The sequence below is a fragment of the Phascolarctos cinereus genome, unplaced genomic scaffold (genome assembly GCF_003287225.1).
Source record: "Phascolarctos cinereus isolate Bilbo 61053 unplaced genomic scaffold, phaCin_HiC Scaffold_726;HRSCAF=1367, whole genome shotgun sequence".
In the NCBI taxonomy this organism is placed as follows: domain Eukaryota; kingdom Metazoa; phylum Chordata; class Mammalia; order Diprotodontia; family Phascolarctidae; genus Phascolarctos; species Phascolarctos cinereus.
In genome coordinates this window covers 400,274,916-400,291,624 of record NW_027556098.1, presented here as the reverse complement: position 1 = coordinate 400,291,624, position 16,709 = coordinate 400,274,916, and the positions used below count along the sequence as shown (strand labels likewise).

At 47.4% G+C, this 16,709-nt stretch overlaps 1 protein-coding gene across 1 annotated transcript in view; it reads right to left on the bottom strand.

The window, feature by feature from the left end:
* The window catches only part of MEGF6 (multiple EGF like domains 6), a 370,100-nt gene extending 360,242 nt beyond the window's left edge, over positions 1 to 9,858 (bottom strand). Inside the window, 1 exon segment of the mRNA XM_020975509.2 lies at positions 9,199 to 9,858. Coding sequence (XP_020831168.1) covers positions 9,199 to 9,290 — 92 coding nt within the window. The 5' untranslated portion in view covers positions 9,291 to 9,858.
* Positions 9,859 to 16,709: the final 6,851 nt, after the last annotated feature.

Sequence of the window (16,709 nt, the reverse complement as noted above, 5' to 3'; positions counted from 1 at the left end):
TTTGTTTTTGGTCTGCATTTTCTTTTGCAAACATAGCTAATATGGAAAAGTTTTGCATGACTGCACATGCATAATCTCTATCAAATTGCTTGCCTTCTCAAGGAAGGAGGAGGGGAAGGAGAAAAGGAGAATATTTGGAACTCAAAATTTTTAAAAACGAACGTGAAAAAATTTTTGTTTACTTGTAATTGAGAAAAAAACAAAATGAAAATTAAATGAAACTGAATAGGGTAAAATCATCTCCTGTCTCCCATCTCCCCTGCCTCCACTCACAGGGGCTACCCGTTGGTAAATCAAATCCCGGGAATTGTTCAAGGACCAAGAGGGAGAAAAGGCCGCTATCTAAGACAGAACTCATCTTCCTGAGAAGCCCCATAACCATGGAAACCTAAATCTGGTCAAGGTCTTCATTGTACACAGATGCTTTTCTGATTGGCTCCAAAGGTAAGAATCCAGGCTGAGCCCTGACTGGGGAGGCACATGTATATAGGGGCCCTGGGAAAAGGACACCCATTCTTCCACTGGCAGCCAAGGATCCACTTGAAAGCCCATAATGGTACAGTGGAAAGAACAGTAGGTTTGGAGTCCAAGGCCCTGGATTCAAATTCTATATTTATTCCTTACTACCTATAACTTGGGCAAGTTTTTGTTCATAAATTTAGGGTAGGAGATTAAATGACTTGTAGGGTCCCTTCTAACTCTTCATCTATGAGCAAGAGAGACAGTGAAACTGAATGAAGAGCTCTGGCCTTAAAGTCAGGAAGACCTGGGTTCAAATCCTGCCCCTGATCCCACTTTGAAAGCAAAAGCCACTTGACATTCCCACGAACTCTCTGTTTCTGGACAAAATGGAGGAACAGGAAAGGGACACTGGTCAAAGCCTGTCAGCCCAGCCCATCTCTAGAAGCCAGGCCATGGAGCAGCAGGAAGAGGGAGGGGAAAGTCCCAGACACTCCCCCCCCATATACACTTTTTTGCATCACTGAGTTGGGAGTAAAGAAAGGGCAGGACCTGAGACCTTCTAAGGTCCCAGGATCCCTCCAATCAAGGTCTCCTTTTTTCCTCATCACTGAAAAGCTCCAGGCTGCGTCTGCCTCATTTAACTCAATTCTATATCAAAACATATTTAGAGTCTGCTGTGTATAAAGCACTGGGCTAGGTGCTTGGGGGGAAAAGGCAAAAAAGAAAAGGCCTCTGCTCTCCTACATTCTTCTGAGGGACAGAACATTACCCAGAGAAGTCAATACAAGGCAATCAGAGCCAGGGGAAGGGAAGAGCCAGCACTGGGCTGGTACTATGGAAAGTGCTCGATCTTAAGTCAGAGGCCCTGGGTTCAAATTCAGCTGTGCCACTTACTACCTGAGTGACCTTGGGGAAGTCACTTAACCTTAACGACCTCCAAGAGCCTTTCCAGCTCTAGCTTCTATGTCTCCTAATTACCCTCACAACTAGAAGAATCAGGAAGGTTTTGTAGAGGAAGTGATATCTGAACCAAGCCTTTAAAGGGAAGGTTGTTGTCATTATTGTTCTGTTTGTCCTTTGTTCTCAAAGAGGACCCTGACATCAAGGAGATGATGACATGACTTGCAATTGACTTTGATATGAGGGAGGGAGGGCTGTGCAAGGTCACCAGCCTCACTTTCTCCTCCTGAGCCATCTGGGTCTAGTGGCCAGATATTCATCAGGATGAGTAGAGAAGGCTCAGCATGCAATGGGAGATGGAAGGAAGGAAGGAAGGAAGGAAGGAAGGAAGGAAGGAAGGAAGGAAGGAAGGAAGGAAGGAAGGAAGGAAGGAAGGAAGGAAGGAAGGAAGGAAGGAAGGAAGGAAGGAAGGAAGGAAGGAAGGAAGGAAGGAAGGAAGGAAAGGAGTGGGTGACCTTGGCTTTCTAAATTAAGGCCTTTTCAGTGTCTCAGTTTGTCTGAGGCCATGCCCATTTAGTGGCTAAAGGCTAGGTAAAAACTGAGACCAAAAATGGTCCAATTTGCCATCACAAAGATATCAATCTGGGGAGGGGAAGCCCCTCAGAGTTTCTGTCCAGAACAGAAAACAATTGCTATTTATAATGAGTGCCTGTACAAATACTCAGAGGCTAGAGATGATACATGGAATTGAGGACAGTTTGGCTGTAATACAAGTATGTGAAGGGGAATAATGTGAAATAAGGCTGGAAAGATGAACTGGAACTAGACCACAGAGGGCCTTAAATTCCAAGCTAAAGAGCCTTCCTTTATCCTAGAGACACTGGGGAGGCTCTGAAATGTCCTGAACAAGAGGAGTAACATGATCAGACTTGAGCCTTAGGAAGATTTCCTTGACAGCTATGAGAAAGATGAATTGGAAAGAGGAGAGCCTGGAAGCAGGGAAACCAGTGGGGAAACAATTGCTGTAGCCCAGGCAGGGGATGACGAGGTTCTGCATTAATGAGAGCCTTCTCTGCAGTCTGGCAGAGCAGAAACCTACAAATTCAGTCATTTAGGGAGCATTTCAACCCCCACTATATGACAAGACCGGTCTGTGCAAGGCACCTCTGGGGGGCGGTTAGGGCAAAGTACCCAAGAGCACACAGAGCACCCATCTCCTGCCTTCTTGGTCCAACTGTATTAGACAGAACAGGGGTCAGACAGTATTCTAGACTTGGAGTTCAAATTCTTGACCTGGATTCATACCTGTGTAACCTTGGGCCAGGCACCTGACCTCTCTGAACCTCAGTTTCCTCATCTGTAAAATGGGAATAATAACATTTATATCACCTATGTAGCAGAGCCCTTGGGAGTAAAGTATTTTGCATGCTTAAAGTGTCCCACACATGAGCGATGATGAGGATGATGACAATCAGTACTAGAATATTGACAAAAGCCAAAGATTGGCTGGGACTGACCCCAGTGAGAGGCCCTTGTGAAGAAAAGAAAAAAAGTTCTGGGCAGAAAGCTTCCTGGAGAACGTGGGACTTGACCTAGTCCTGGAAGGAGCATAGACCACACAGGCAGAGGTGAAGGGGAGGAAGATATTTAACATGGAGGGAGATTTGGTGGCATGGAGGCAGCAGAAGCAATGGAAGGGGTAGCTACTCAGTTTCCAGAGTCCTAAGTCCCTTGAATCCATTAGCCACCCATTCAAACTGCTCCTTCTCAGACCTTCAAAAGCATGAAGTTTTTAACCTGGGGTTCATGAACTTGATTTTTCTTCTTCTTCTTTTTTTAATGTTATTTTATTTTTTCTCAATTACATGTAAAGACAAATTTTAACATTCTTTTCTTTTATTTTGAGTTCCAAAATTTCTCCTCTCCTGCTTTCCCTCCCTTCTCTAAGATGGTAGGCAACTTGACACAAGTTATATACGCAATCATGCAAAATATATTTCCATATCAGTCACTTCGTGAAAGAAGAAACAAACCAAAAGAAAATAAAACAAAAACAAATAAAGAAAGTACAAAACGCTACATTTCCATCAGCATTCAGATTCCATCGAGTCTTTCTCTGAAGGTAGATAGCATTTTTCATCATGAATCCTTTGGAATTGTCTCGGATCACTCGGATTGTATTGCTGACAATGGCTAAGTTTATTCACAGCAGATCATCAAATAATGTTGCTGTTACTATGTATAATGTTCTTCTGGTTCTACTCACTCCATTTTGCATCTGTTCGTGTAAGTCTTTCCAGGTTTTTCTGAAATCACCCTGCTCATCATTTCTTACAGCACAATAGTATTCCACTACAATCATACAATCATATACAAGAACTTGTTCAGCCCATTCTCCCAATTGATAGATATCCCCTCAATTTCCAATTCTTTGCCACCACAAAAAAGCTGCCATATATATTTTTGTACAAATAGGTCCTTCTTCCCCCCCACTTTTTTTTTTAACCTTTTTGGGATAGAGACATAGTAGTGGTGTTCCCAGGTCAAGGGTATGCACGGCTTGATTATCCTTTGGGCATAATGAACTTGGTTTTTAAAAAAATGTTTTGATACCTATATTTCACTATAATTGGTTTTCTTTCTAACTCTGTGTATTTAATTCTATGCATTTAAAAAGGCTCTTCTCAGAAGGAGTCTACAGGCTTCACCAAACTGCCAAGGAAATCCATGACCCAAAAAAGGTTAAGGAATCCCTGCTCTAAGGTATTCTCTCAAGAAGAATCACACAGAGAACAGAATGCCAAGGAAATCTAGGAAGCACAGTGGATGGTGCAATAGTTGGGTAAAGACGGACAAATGAAGAAACAGGAGTGATATGGTGATGGGAATAGTGAGCAGACCACTAGGACAGGAGGAAGAAATAGATGAGGAGCTAGAGAAATAGTTCACATGCCTGGAGGCATGCCAGAGCACAGATAGGGGCTGTAATCATCTAGGTGTCTGTTGGAGCAATCTCACTGCCAAAAGCCAAGCAGCTAATAAATTCTTGGCCTGCCTTAATGACAATTTCATCCTTCAGAAGGACCACCAAGGAGGAACTGGTCACTGATATAGAAATGACAGGAACCACATACATCAAACTATTTAGTGCATCTCTTGTTTGTGGCATCCAAGCAACTGGAAATAAATATCCATCCATGTGGTATATAAAGGCAATGGAAAATTACTGTACTTTAAGAAATGATAATTATAAGGAATACAGAGAACAAGAAAACCTATGAACTGACGCAGCTAGGTGGTTCAGGATAGAGTGTTGAGCCTGAAGTCTGGAAGACTTGAGTTCAAATCCAGCCTCAGACACCTACTAGATATGTGAACCTGGGCAAGTTGCTTATCCCTGCTTGCCTCAGTTTCCTCATCTGTAGAAGAAGCTAGAGAAGGAAATGGCAAACTACTCCAGTATCTTTGCCACGAAAACCTCAAATGGGGTCACAAAGAGTCAGACACGACTGAAAAATGACTCGCCAACAACAATATTACCTCACAGGGTTGTTGTGAGGATCAAATGAGATAATATTTGTAAAGCACCTGACACATAGTAGGCTCTGTATAAATGTTTATTCCCTTCCCCTCTCTATCCCCCTCCCCTCTCTATCCCCCATGCAAAGTGAGAAGCAGGCCCAGGAATCCAATGTCCACAATGACTACAACTTTGTGAAAAGAAAGAACAAAAACAAAACAGCAATAAATCTTCCTCTTTGCCCAAGAGGGGGACTATGGGTGCAAAACATGACATGTTCTGTCCAACTCAGTTGTTTTTACTGAGCTGCATTCCCCCTCCCTTTTTTATTCCTTGCTACAAGAGAGGACTTTATGACAAAATATTTTATTTGAAATTAAAATTATATAACAAAAGACACTGACACTTTTTAAAATAATAATAGCATAGAAATTATGGGAACCATGTGGGTAATTAATAACACTACCTTAGAAATGTGATAGAGAAAGGGAAGACATCTGGATACTGTCTGACAGCAGAATCCAGTGTTCATTCCCATAAGGTCGGCAGAACTGTTAATAAGTGTGTGAGGCTGGGTGAGGTAATGTGGTACAATAGAAATGGAGCTGACCCACGGGCAAAATCCTATCTTTGCCACTTACTACCTCCGCGATCTTGGTCAAGTCATTAGCCACGCTGGGCCTCAATCTTCTCATCTATAAAATGATGGGAGGGATGGGATTAGGTGAACCTCTGAGGTCCCTTTCAGTTCTAACTCTCTGATATGATGACTCCTTTTGCAGAAGGTTTTCAAGGTGGGGGTGGGAAACAAAAGCAAGTTAGGAAGTTGACCAAGTGAGCCCTCAAGAACATTTACTTCCAATTTCCAAAAGGGTATCTTTCCAAAGTGAGGCTGCAGTGCCATTCCAAGTAAACTCATCCCACTTGGGAGCACAGAGAGGAAGTATTTCTTGATAGACCCATCTTAACCACCTGGAGTAGGAAGGCAGCTCCAACAGAAACCCATAGACTAATTCCCTCAATGGTGTGCAGCTGAAGCTGTGGGGCTCTATTTCTAGAAAGCATGAGAAGCGGATTGTCCAGAAACCCGGGGCTCAGGGCTCCAAGGAATTATCGCTGTAAACCTGTGAGATGGTAACTACCCTTCTAAGACTTCTGTAACAAACCTGCTATAACTGTGAGATGAGCAAATTAGCTTTTCTCAATCTTTATTTCCTCATCTGTTAAATGGAGCTCCTAGCTCAGAGGGTCGTCATGAGGATCAAATGAGATAATATATGTAAAGTGCTTTGCAAACCTTAAAGGGCCACAGACATATTAGCTAGTCTTCTCTCCCCTTCCCCTAGACCCTCAGACAATGGTAGCTTAAGAAGCATATGGTAGTGGGAGACATGTGTTTATCTAGGCTGAGTCCCTAGCTGCCTTCTTCTGACTATTTCCTTTCAGGAGGCCAGGTCTGTGACCAGTGATCTTAAGAAACAGACCTTTCCAGATTTGGCATTAACTTCCTTGGCAAGAGACCCCGAGCTTGGGAATCAGGCATCAAAGATTTAGGATATGATGAGCAATCAAAGCCCAGGACAGCCACTAGTAACCTCTGTGACCTCAAGCTTTGCTTTCCTGTCTCAGTCTCCTCGTCTGTAAAATGGGGAGGAGGGTATTCTAGACCAACCCTCCTCCCCATTTTACAGATGAGGAGACTCTGGAATGACCTTTAAAGTCCCTTCCAGCCCTAGATCTATAATCTTATGATCCATTCTTCTCTCAAGCATACAGATGAAATTAAACCTAGTGAGGGTTCTGGAAGTGTCCCACCTTGGAGCACCTGGACCATTCTGTGTTTAATCAAAACCCTTCCCTATCCTCCTGAAGGCCTTCCCATGGGCCCCACAGAGTGACTATCACCCCAGAATAGCAGGATAGTCAGGGTCAAATGTGTCAGCTCCCACACACTTGTCTCTCAGCACCAGCTTAAGAAAGTTAGTCAAGGGGCAGCTAGGTGCTGCAGTGGATAGAGGTCTGGCCTTGGAGTCAGGAGGCTCTGAGTTCAAATTCAGCCTCAGAAACTTGACACTTACTAGCTGTGTGACCTTGAGCAAGTCACTCGACTCCAATTGCTTCACACACAAAAAAAAAAATTGGGCAAGAGAAAGGGCAGGCAAATGCCCACCCTTATCAGCAGACATCATGGGGTTTATGATTGGTATGACCGACGGCTCTCCTGGTTCAGAGGCATCAGACCCTCAAGCCAACGACAAAAGGGAAGACATCCAAACCAGATTACAACGGCATTCCCATCCACATTAATGTGTTGATGTACGAACATGTCTGGTTTTCTAAGTCAACACGTGGCTCACAAGGATCCTCATGTACAGTTTAGTGGTGCCTGCTTCTTTTTGACTTTGACACCACTGAAAGAGGCAGCCTCCCTCACTGGGCATCTGAAGAAACTGAGGACCTCCCACACAGTGGAGTGACCTGCAGGGAGGTCACAAAGGTAGGTAGTAGGTAAGAGTTAGGATCTGAACCAGGTTCTCTTACTCCAAAGCTATGGAATTAGTATTTTCTCAAGAAGCCCAATTGTTCTAAATAATACTTTTATATAGCACTGGAAAGATTCTACATGATTTTTACTCACACAACACTAAGAGTTAAGAGTACTGGTATTATCTCCATTTTACAGTTCTAGAAACTGAGAGTCTGAAAGGGTAAGGGATTTGATGGGGAATGCATTGCTAGAAAGCAGGCTGTGGAGAGTGGACTGCATTTGGAGTCAAAGGTCATTCTTTCTAATCCCCACAAGGCTACTTAACTTGTTAAGTCAAACAGACAAGCAGTTACTAAGTCCCTATGTGCTGGGCACTGAGCTAAGCCTTGTGTGACCTTGGACAAGTGAATCTCTCTGCAAGAAACCTCATTTTCTTCATTTGTAAAATGAGGAGAAGGGTCCCTCTCAGCTCTAAAAGGATGCTTCTTGTTAAGCACCAGAGGAACTCAGGTCCTTCCCCCACTCCAAGACCAGCTCTCTTTGTGCACCACCAAGCAGCTTCCCTTTAAGGAGGGTGGCTGGCTGGAACCCTCGCTCCGGGACTTCTTCAGATGTCTGTCTGCCCTGTATGTGCCCAACGTGGAAAGGATGGGAGGAAGTCGCGGGGCCAGCCTGAGAGAGGGAATTGCCCTGCAAGGGCTCAGTGGTTTGGGAAGGGCTGCCAGCCAGGCCTCCTGGGGGATCATCTGGCCAAATTCAATTCTCCCATTCAGCTCCCAGGCGCTGTTCTTCCCGCTCCCGCTGTTCCTGAATCCCACCTCTAGCCTCAGCCCCAGCAACCGTACCTAAAGTGCAACCGTTTGACGATAAAGCCACTTGCAAAGGCACAACCGAACCATCAGGGGAAGCGCAGCGAATAGCATGAAGGAAAATGGCATTTCTTCCCTTTCAGGGTGTGCAACCCCCAAACCAAGGCGTGAAGTGGGGGGGGTGGATAAAGGGGGGAGGATCTAGCGCAAGGAGTCTGAGTCTAGAGTCACTCAGCAAGCCCTTCCGAGATCCTAGTTCCTTACTCCCCAATCCCAGCTCCGACTCGACTTGAGGGAGTTGGGGGAGGGGGAGAAGTGGGGGAGGGTCAGAGCTCTCCGGCAATTTGTGTTTTAAAGTATGCACACCATCCACGGGGGAGCTGGCTGAGACCTCCGAGCTCCCGCTGAATGCCAGGACAAGGGCATAGCATTCACACACGCAAACCACCCCCCCAAATCCTCGGCAGGATGCCGCAGTAGACAAACTAGGGGCAAACCGAGGAAATAAGGGAAGGGGCCCAGCAGAGAAGGAGGACGTGAACCCCGACATATCCCAGGAGAGCGAGCGCGCCAAGGCTGAAGCTCCGGCTTTAGCCCGCTGCGGCTAAAGCAGAGCAAAAAAGCCCGTTGCTCTTCGTGCAGTCGCAGAGGCCAAACTTTTCTGGGTTCGCTACCCCTGGCGCTAGGCAACCCCTGCCCGAGCGGGTCGGGGAGCAGCCGCTCGGTTCCCAGAGGCTGCGGAACGCGAGGGCGGAGAGCTGTCCCCCGGGACCACTGGACTGCCAGCAGTAGGGCGCGCCCTTCCCCACCCTGCGCCAACCCCAGCTCCTTACTCCTGCCCTGGGGAGCACCCCCTCCTCTCTGGGGCTAGGGAACGACGTAAGTATAGTGCTGCCCTTCGCGAGAACTGAGCAGCCAGCACCGAGACAGAGGCGGGGCGCGCCGGCTCCTACCCCAGCCCCTGCCCCAACCCGGGGCTCCCGAACCCCCACCTCCACCTCTGCTCGGTTCCTACTCACATGAGGGGCTGAAGCCGGCTTCCCGAGGTCGGAGGAAAGGTCGCTGCGGCCAGCAGCAGGGCCAGGGCCACGATAGGGGCGGGTAACTCCATGGTTGCCCCCCTCGGGTTAAGGGGATGCTCCGAGTCCTCCGGAGCTCTCTCGAGGAAGTTTGGACTCCTTTTAGAAGGTAGGCATCCCACCCAGCTTCTTGCCTCCTCTGGCCAGGTCTTACAGTGGGATCGCTGAGTTTGGAGGGAACCAGGCGCCTCCACGTGCGCCCCTAGCCGGAGGCGCGTCTGCCGCCGGGGCTGGGCGCACTGGCGGGGGACCGGCGCGCAAGTGCCCGCTCAGCAGTAGGCTTGCTCAGGCAAACCACTGGGCCACCTCTCACCGACTTAAGCGGGGAACCCTTCCGAGCCAAGCTTAGCATGGAATCTCTGGGGCCCGGAGCTCAGGGGAGGCCGCCAACGCCTCCGGGCTGCAGGTGAGGAAGGTCCCGGCTGACCACCGGAGACGCAAGTGCAAGCAGCCGCTTGCCGCCAGCCCTTTAAGGGAGATTGGGGTGGGGGGCGTACTCCGGAGACCTGCGCGCTGAGATCCGCCCCCGATGAGAGGCGCTACTCCCACCAGAGCCAGAGAGAGGTTCCCATTAACCCTCAGCGCACCATCTGGCTGACTCCTTCCCTCTGCTCCCCACCCCGATCGTGTAGGCAGTAGATTTGGCCACACCCCCAGCCCCACCCCACCCTCGAATTTCAGGGAGCCTGGGGCACACGCCCACCCCCAACCTCTGCAGCTTTTCTCCAGGTCGACTAGAAGCTGGCAGCCAGACAGCACTGGGCGATCTGTGCCCAGTCCAGCAGGCTGAGAAGAAGGAAAGCATCCTCCCTTCACCCCCACCCGCACCCCCCTCACACGAAGCAGGCGGTTGGTTACGGGAGGGATGCAGGGTTTGGCAAATGCACTGAAAGTGGCCTGCAGACCCCAGAGACATCGGCCTCCAGAGAGAAGCCGGCCAGCCCCATCTCACCTGCCTTCCCACCACCCACTTCACCCCTTTAGACAAAGACCGGACTGGTTTCTCTCCCCGCATTCAAAAGTAGTGGGAACTTGTGGTCTGTTACTGAAAGAGAACCTTGGACCACAGACCTTATCCTCTAACCTCGGAGGCTTCCCATCCCTTCCACAGACCAACCTGACCCCTGGCTGCCCCTTTGATGGTCTCTTCTGCCACACACACCCCAAAATCCCCTTTCTCTTTCCCATATCACAAATGCGGTTCAAAGCCAAATACACCATAGGCATTTTTGTGATTGTTTCTATTATGACTTTTCTTGGCAACTTGTAGCTGGTGGGGGGGCGGGAAGAGGAGAGCCCCACCTGCAACAGACATTATAGCAGCCTGGGCCAGAGCAGATGCACATACTCCAAGCCAGAAGTCTGTTTCTAGTTTATTAATTCCTCTCCTTTTAAATCAGTTTTGGGGTGCTGTTGTTTTTTTAAGGAGGAGCAAGGTTGGAAGGTCAAGGCAGTTCAGGAGCTGAGCCTTCTGCAGCTCTGGTGAGGGTAGGGACTATTACATTTTTGTCTTTGTATCACCCATGCCAAGCACACACAGTAGTCACTTAATAAATGTCTGATTGATGGGTCCCAAATCCAGGTGTCAGTAATCTCTGATAATGGCAGTTCACCCAGCCAGTCTAAAACCATAGCTAAACCAACAATCATTTATATTTGTCTTTCAAATACACTGCATGACTTTTAAAGACCTCATTCAACAAACATCAGTTAAACTGTGCTTGGCCCCGGGGGAGTTAACGGAGCTTAGATAAAATATGGTCCCTGCCCTCTTGGAGATCACAGTAGGAGAAAGATAAGACACAGGCAGATAACTGTAATATATAACATGACATTAGAGTCAATTAGGAAAGGCAGCCAAAAAAAAAAAAAGACTCAGTCACAGATTCCATTAACGAAAAGCAGAGCTTTGGGGACTAGAGAGGTGCAGGGTCCCTACCCACTGCCCTGGGCCAGCAGCATCTGGAGCATGTATCCGTACAGACAACTGGCATCAAAATCAGAGGACCTGCTTGTGCCAGTAGCCAAATCACTTTCCTGCATCTCGGTTTCCTGATCTGTAAATACAGGAGGAGCATGAACTAGCTGGTCTCTGAGAGCCCCTCCAGCTGTACAGCTAGGGAAATTTTGCATCTAGTTCTGGGTACCATGTTTTAGGAAAGACACTGATAGGTTGAAAAATGACCAGATGATGATAATCAGCTGCCTTCAAGTACTGGAAGGGCTATTCCTGGGAAGAGGAATCAGCCTTGTCCTGCTTGGCCAGACAAGACAGAACAAAGAGCGGATGATTGGATAGATGTGTTGTAAAGGAAACTTCCTCACAATCAAAAGTAGAATGAGATGCCTGGGGTAGGGAAGGCTGTGTTCTTCATTGGAGGTCTTCAAGCATAGGGCAGATGGCCACTTGTCAGGTACTTTGTGGAGAGCATTCCTTTTCACTCTGAGGTTGGACTACAGGGCCCTAAGGTCCCTTCCTGGTGTGAAAGTGAAGAGATGCGAAACAAAGTGTTAAAGCAAGACTAAAGGAAAAGATCTTTATTGGGGCATGGAGGGCAATCAGGGAATGCTTCCTGTAAGAGGTAGCATTTCAATTGGGCTTTAAAAGATGATCAGGATTTTAACAACCATGGAGGGAAGGAGAGGATATTCCAGACATAGGGAATAGCCCAGCACGTTCAGAAAGCTAAATGGGGCTAGAGCATGGAGTGTGTGGAAACTACTATGAGATAAGGGAAGAAAATGAGGATGGTATCAGATTATTGACAACACCAACCATTTGGCAAAGAAACCTAAACTAATTTACTCTAGAGCCAACAAAGATCTCTGAGCAGACGAACGGTGTGACCAAGTCTGTAAGCTTTGCTCCCTCTCCCCAAGAAGAGGCCAGAAAATGTATCTTCCTACTTTCTCCAAAGAGGTGGGAGACTATGGCTGTGGAATACTGCATATGCATCAGAATCAGTTCATGTCCTGGCTAGCTTTGCTGGGGTGAGGAGTGGAGGGAACACACTGAGAAATAACAGTGGCATAAAACAGAAGATGGAGCAGCTAGATGGCTCAGTGGATAGAGCTCTGGGCCCAGGAAAACCTGAGTTCAACGGAGCCTCAGACACTTAGACACTTCATGCCCCTGGGCAAGTCACTTAACCTCTGTTTGCCTTAATCCACTGGAAAAGGAAATAACAAACCATTCCGGTATCATTGCCAAAAAAAACCCAGGGACAGCATTGGTGCGCTATGGTCCACAGGGTCACGAAGAGTCAGACATGATTGAACAAAAACAAAACGAAAGGTAGCAATACCAACTTCTAATTTTAAAGAGATTCGTCTGGCAGGAAGAGAAGAAGCAATGAGAGTGAAGCTAGAGGGTGAAAGACCTGCTGAGCTCAGGTGATGGTCCGTGCTGGTGGTATCGAGGGTGAGGTGATGTCAGGGTGACAGAGAGAAAGGGATGGATGCTAGAGGTGCTATAGAGGGGCATGAGCCAGACTTGGGAACTGACTGGGGCTAAAGGCCTGGACAGCCTCAGAGATGACCCCCAGGGCTGTAAACATGGAAGGCCAGGCAAATGGTGGCTCCAGTGTGGAGAGGCGGGAAAGAGAAGTTCCAGTTCAGACGTAGGCTCGATGAACCTGTCAATCCACAAGGGTCTGGTGGACGCCAGACACTGGACTGGGTGCTGAAAGTGCAGTCCAAAGCAAAACCATCCCTGCCTTCAAGGAGCTTACAGTCAAAGGAGAGAGGCAACACGTACATTACACGTTCCATACAAAATTACATACAGAGCAGATACAAGGTAAACCTTACAGGGGAAGATGCGAGCAGCCATGATAACATTTGTACGGTGCACACAGTAGGCACTTAATAGATGCTTGTTCCCTTCCTGCCTTTCCCCCTCCCTGGCAAGATCTAGTCCTAGATCCAGAAGGGACCTGGGAGTCCCCTGACTCCAGCAGCTTCATCTTACAGATGAGGGAACTCGGGCAGATCCAGACGGGTCATGGGATTTGCTCTCAGTTATGCAGAACCAGGATTTGAATTCACATCCATTGATTCCCAGTCCCAGCCCATTCTCCACTGTACCAGCGCTGGTGCAGAGAGCTTTATAATAATGGCTAATATTGCTGTAACATTTTAAGGTTTGCAAGTGCTTTACAAACATCTCGTTTTATTCTCATACCTTGTGAGGTGGGTGCTATTATCTCCATTTTACAGGTGAGGAAACTGAGGCAGAGGATAAATGACTTAATTGCCTATGGTCACACAGCTATTAAGTATTTGAGGCAGAATTTGAACTCTGGTCTTAGCAATTCCAGGTCCAGCACTGTATACAGTGCGCCACCTAGCTGTCATTTCTATAGCACGTTAATGTGTCCAAAGTGCTTTACAGACCCTTCATTTCAGCCTCACAACAACCCTATCAGGGAGCTGCTATCATTATCTCCATTTTACAGATGAGAAAGCTAAGGCTTAACAAGGTTGTGACAACCAAAAACTACCATCACACAGCTAGTGTCTGAAGCAGATTGGAGTCCAGGTATTCTAAGGGATTTCCGTCTCAGAGGGTTCTCATTCCCCCTCCTCCCCCCACCCCCGTCTCTGTCTCTCTGTCTGTCTCTGTGTGTGAGTCTCTCTTGCTCTGTCTCTTTCTGTGTGTGTCTCTGTCTCTCTGTCTTTTTGTCTGTCTCACTCTCTCTCTATAGATAGATAGATAGATAGATAGATAGATAGATAGATAGATATAGATATAGATATAGATATATAGATATAGATATATGTATACATATATCTCCCCCAGGGTTGTTGTGAGGATGAAAACACACACACACACACACATACACACACACACACACATACATGAAATGCTTTGATTACAGCACTGTATATATGTGATGTATGATTATAATCTCAATTATAACAGAAAAAGTATATACATATACCTTACTAGCTGTGTGATTTTAGGCAAGTCACTTTACCTCTGTCTGCCTTGGTTTCCTTAACTGTAAAATGGGTATAATAACAGCACCTATCTTCCAGGGTTGTTGTGAGGATCAAATGAGAAAATATTTGTGAAGCATTTACCATAGTAGGAGGCAGCTAGGTGGCACAGTGGATAGAGCACCAGGCCTGGAGTCAGGAGGACCTGAGTTCAAATCCAGCCTCAGATACTTCCTAACTGTATGACCTTGGGCAAGTCACTTAAAATTGCTTGCCTCAGTTTCCTAATCTGTAAAATGAGCTAGAGAAGGAAATGGCAAACTACTCCAATATCATGACCCCCAAAACGGGGTCATGAAGAGTCAGACGCAACTGAACAATAAAAATTTAACACAATGCCTAGGTGCTACGTAAATGCTAGGTATTATTATTCTACCTAACATAAAGGTCCACCCTTTTTCTTGAGTCTGATCCCCACCTAGCTGCCCCTGCCCCTTTCTAGGCCTCTGTCCTAGGTGGGAATGATGCGGACTGGAGAACACAGCAGAGCAAGAAGGTACAACGGAAGGGGTTGGGGAAACTGGAAGGAGGCCTATTGGAGGAAGAGGTGTCCGCACAGAGACTCCAGGAGACATCCTGACAGTGAGAAAGGGCCCAGTTTCGAGTCCGTAAGACCCCTGCCTCTTTTGCTTACTACAGTAGTGACCTTGGTCAAACTGTTTCTCTTTTCTGGGCCACAGTTTCCTCACCTAGAAAGCTAATCTGTGTTAGAGGACCTCTAACTTCCCTGCTAGCTCCTAGGAGCCTACGAATTCCAGGAGCGTCGAATCCTAGAATCCTCAAGCCGGCAGAACCCTGGAGATCCCCTTGAGCAGTCCAAAGATTGCTCCCATCTTGGACTAGAGGACTCTCATAGGAAAGAAGACACAGCACTTTTTCTGTTGGGCCCCAGAGGGCAGGGCCAGGAGAGGTGGGTGGGAGTGGAGAGAGGCAGATTTAGGCTTGGCATCAGGACAAACTTCCAACCAATCCAGACTGCCCCACAGTGAGGTGGGCTAGCTAGGGAGGCAAAGGTCTTCACATGAAGACTCACGGAATGACTGCTTACCAGGGATATTGTAGGTGTGGCTCTTGTCTAGATACAGATGGCATCTGTGGGAATGGAAGGCATCTAAGGTCATTCGGCGATTCTGGGATCTGCCCTGATGGTTTTTTATCCAATAAGCAAGAAGTCCTTTCTTTGAGTGCTAAGGAGTCCATGACACTCCCCAACCATGGAGAGGAGCGCTCCAAAGCAGAGAGCATGATATAGTGGAGAGGGCACTGGACCTGGGTCTGGAGACCTTGGGTTTCAACCCCACCTCCACTAGGCCCTAATTTCATTACCCTGGACAAGTCACTTAATCTTCAAGCAATCTCCTAGTATGTACATTCCCCAATAGAATGTGAGCTCCTTGAGGCCAGGATTGAGGCTTTATCGCAGAAGCCAATCACATAGATTGGCACATAGCAGGCACTTAATAAATGTTTGTTAAATACCAAGTTGCAGAAGATTTGTCAGCTCTTTTGGAAAGAAGGAACATCCCACAACTATGAAATCATAGGTCAGGGCTGGGAAAATAGTGCTGCACACTGGGCTAGCTGCTGGGGGTTGAAAGACAAAAACAAAACAGTGCCTGCCCTCAAGGAGCTTACGCTCTATTGGGGGAAGCGCAAGAGTGGGCTATATGATGGAAAGAACATCTCTCTAGCTAAGGAAGGCGAACCCTTGCTTTCCTGGGAGCAGCCTGTGAAGAGCAGCAGGCCTGGACACAGACTCCCCAGGGGGACTCATGACACTCTTGCCATCTGTTTAGTAAATATGGGCCACGGCTTGGGAGGAGGGGTTCTGTGGTCCCCTCCCTGTCTCCCCCAAACACAGCCATGGCTCCTCCCCACATCGGGCTCCCCTCATGCAGGAGAAACCCCGGTGGGATTGGTGATAAAAGCAGATCCTTTGGGTGGCACAGCCCCTGCCATCTGGCCATGATGCCATGGCACCTCTGAGTACCTCCTCCCTAAGGCAGCCTGAAACCAGATGGAAAAGGCCACTAAATAAAACCAGATGTGGAGAAACTGTCAACCTGCTTAGGTCCTCAGATTTGTTTTCTTTAAGGGGCAAGCAGTTTTGGCAATCTACCAGCAAGAGGCCTCTTAAGAAAATAAAATGTCTTAAGGAAAAAAAAAATCAGACCACACCGAGAACCCAGTGGATATATTTTCATTGGATACTCTCTAGGGTATAGTGAAGAGAGCACTGTATCATCTTCGAATCCCTGCTTTTTCTACCTGAAAATGAGTCATCTTGCTTTTCTGGGCCTCAGTCACCTCAGGCATAAAACAAGAAGGCTGGACCAGTTGACCTCCTAGGTCCCTGACAGGTCTTAACCCTGAAATTCGGGAATAATGTTGCATTTTCCCTCTTTCTCATATGGAAAGAAAGAACTGCCTGACCATCTACCTCACTGTCC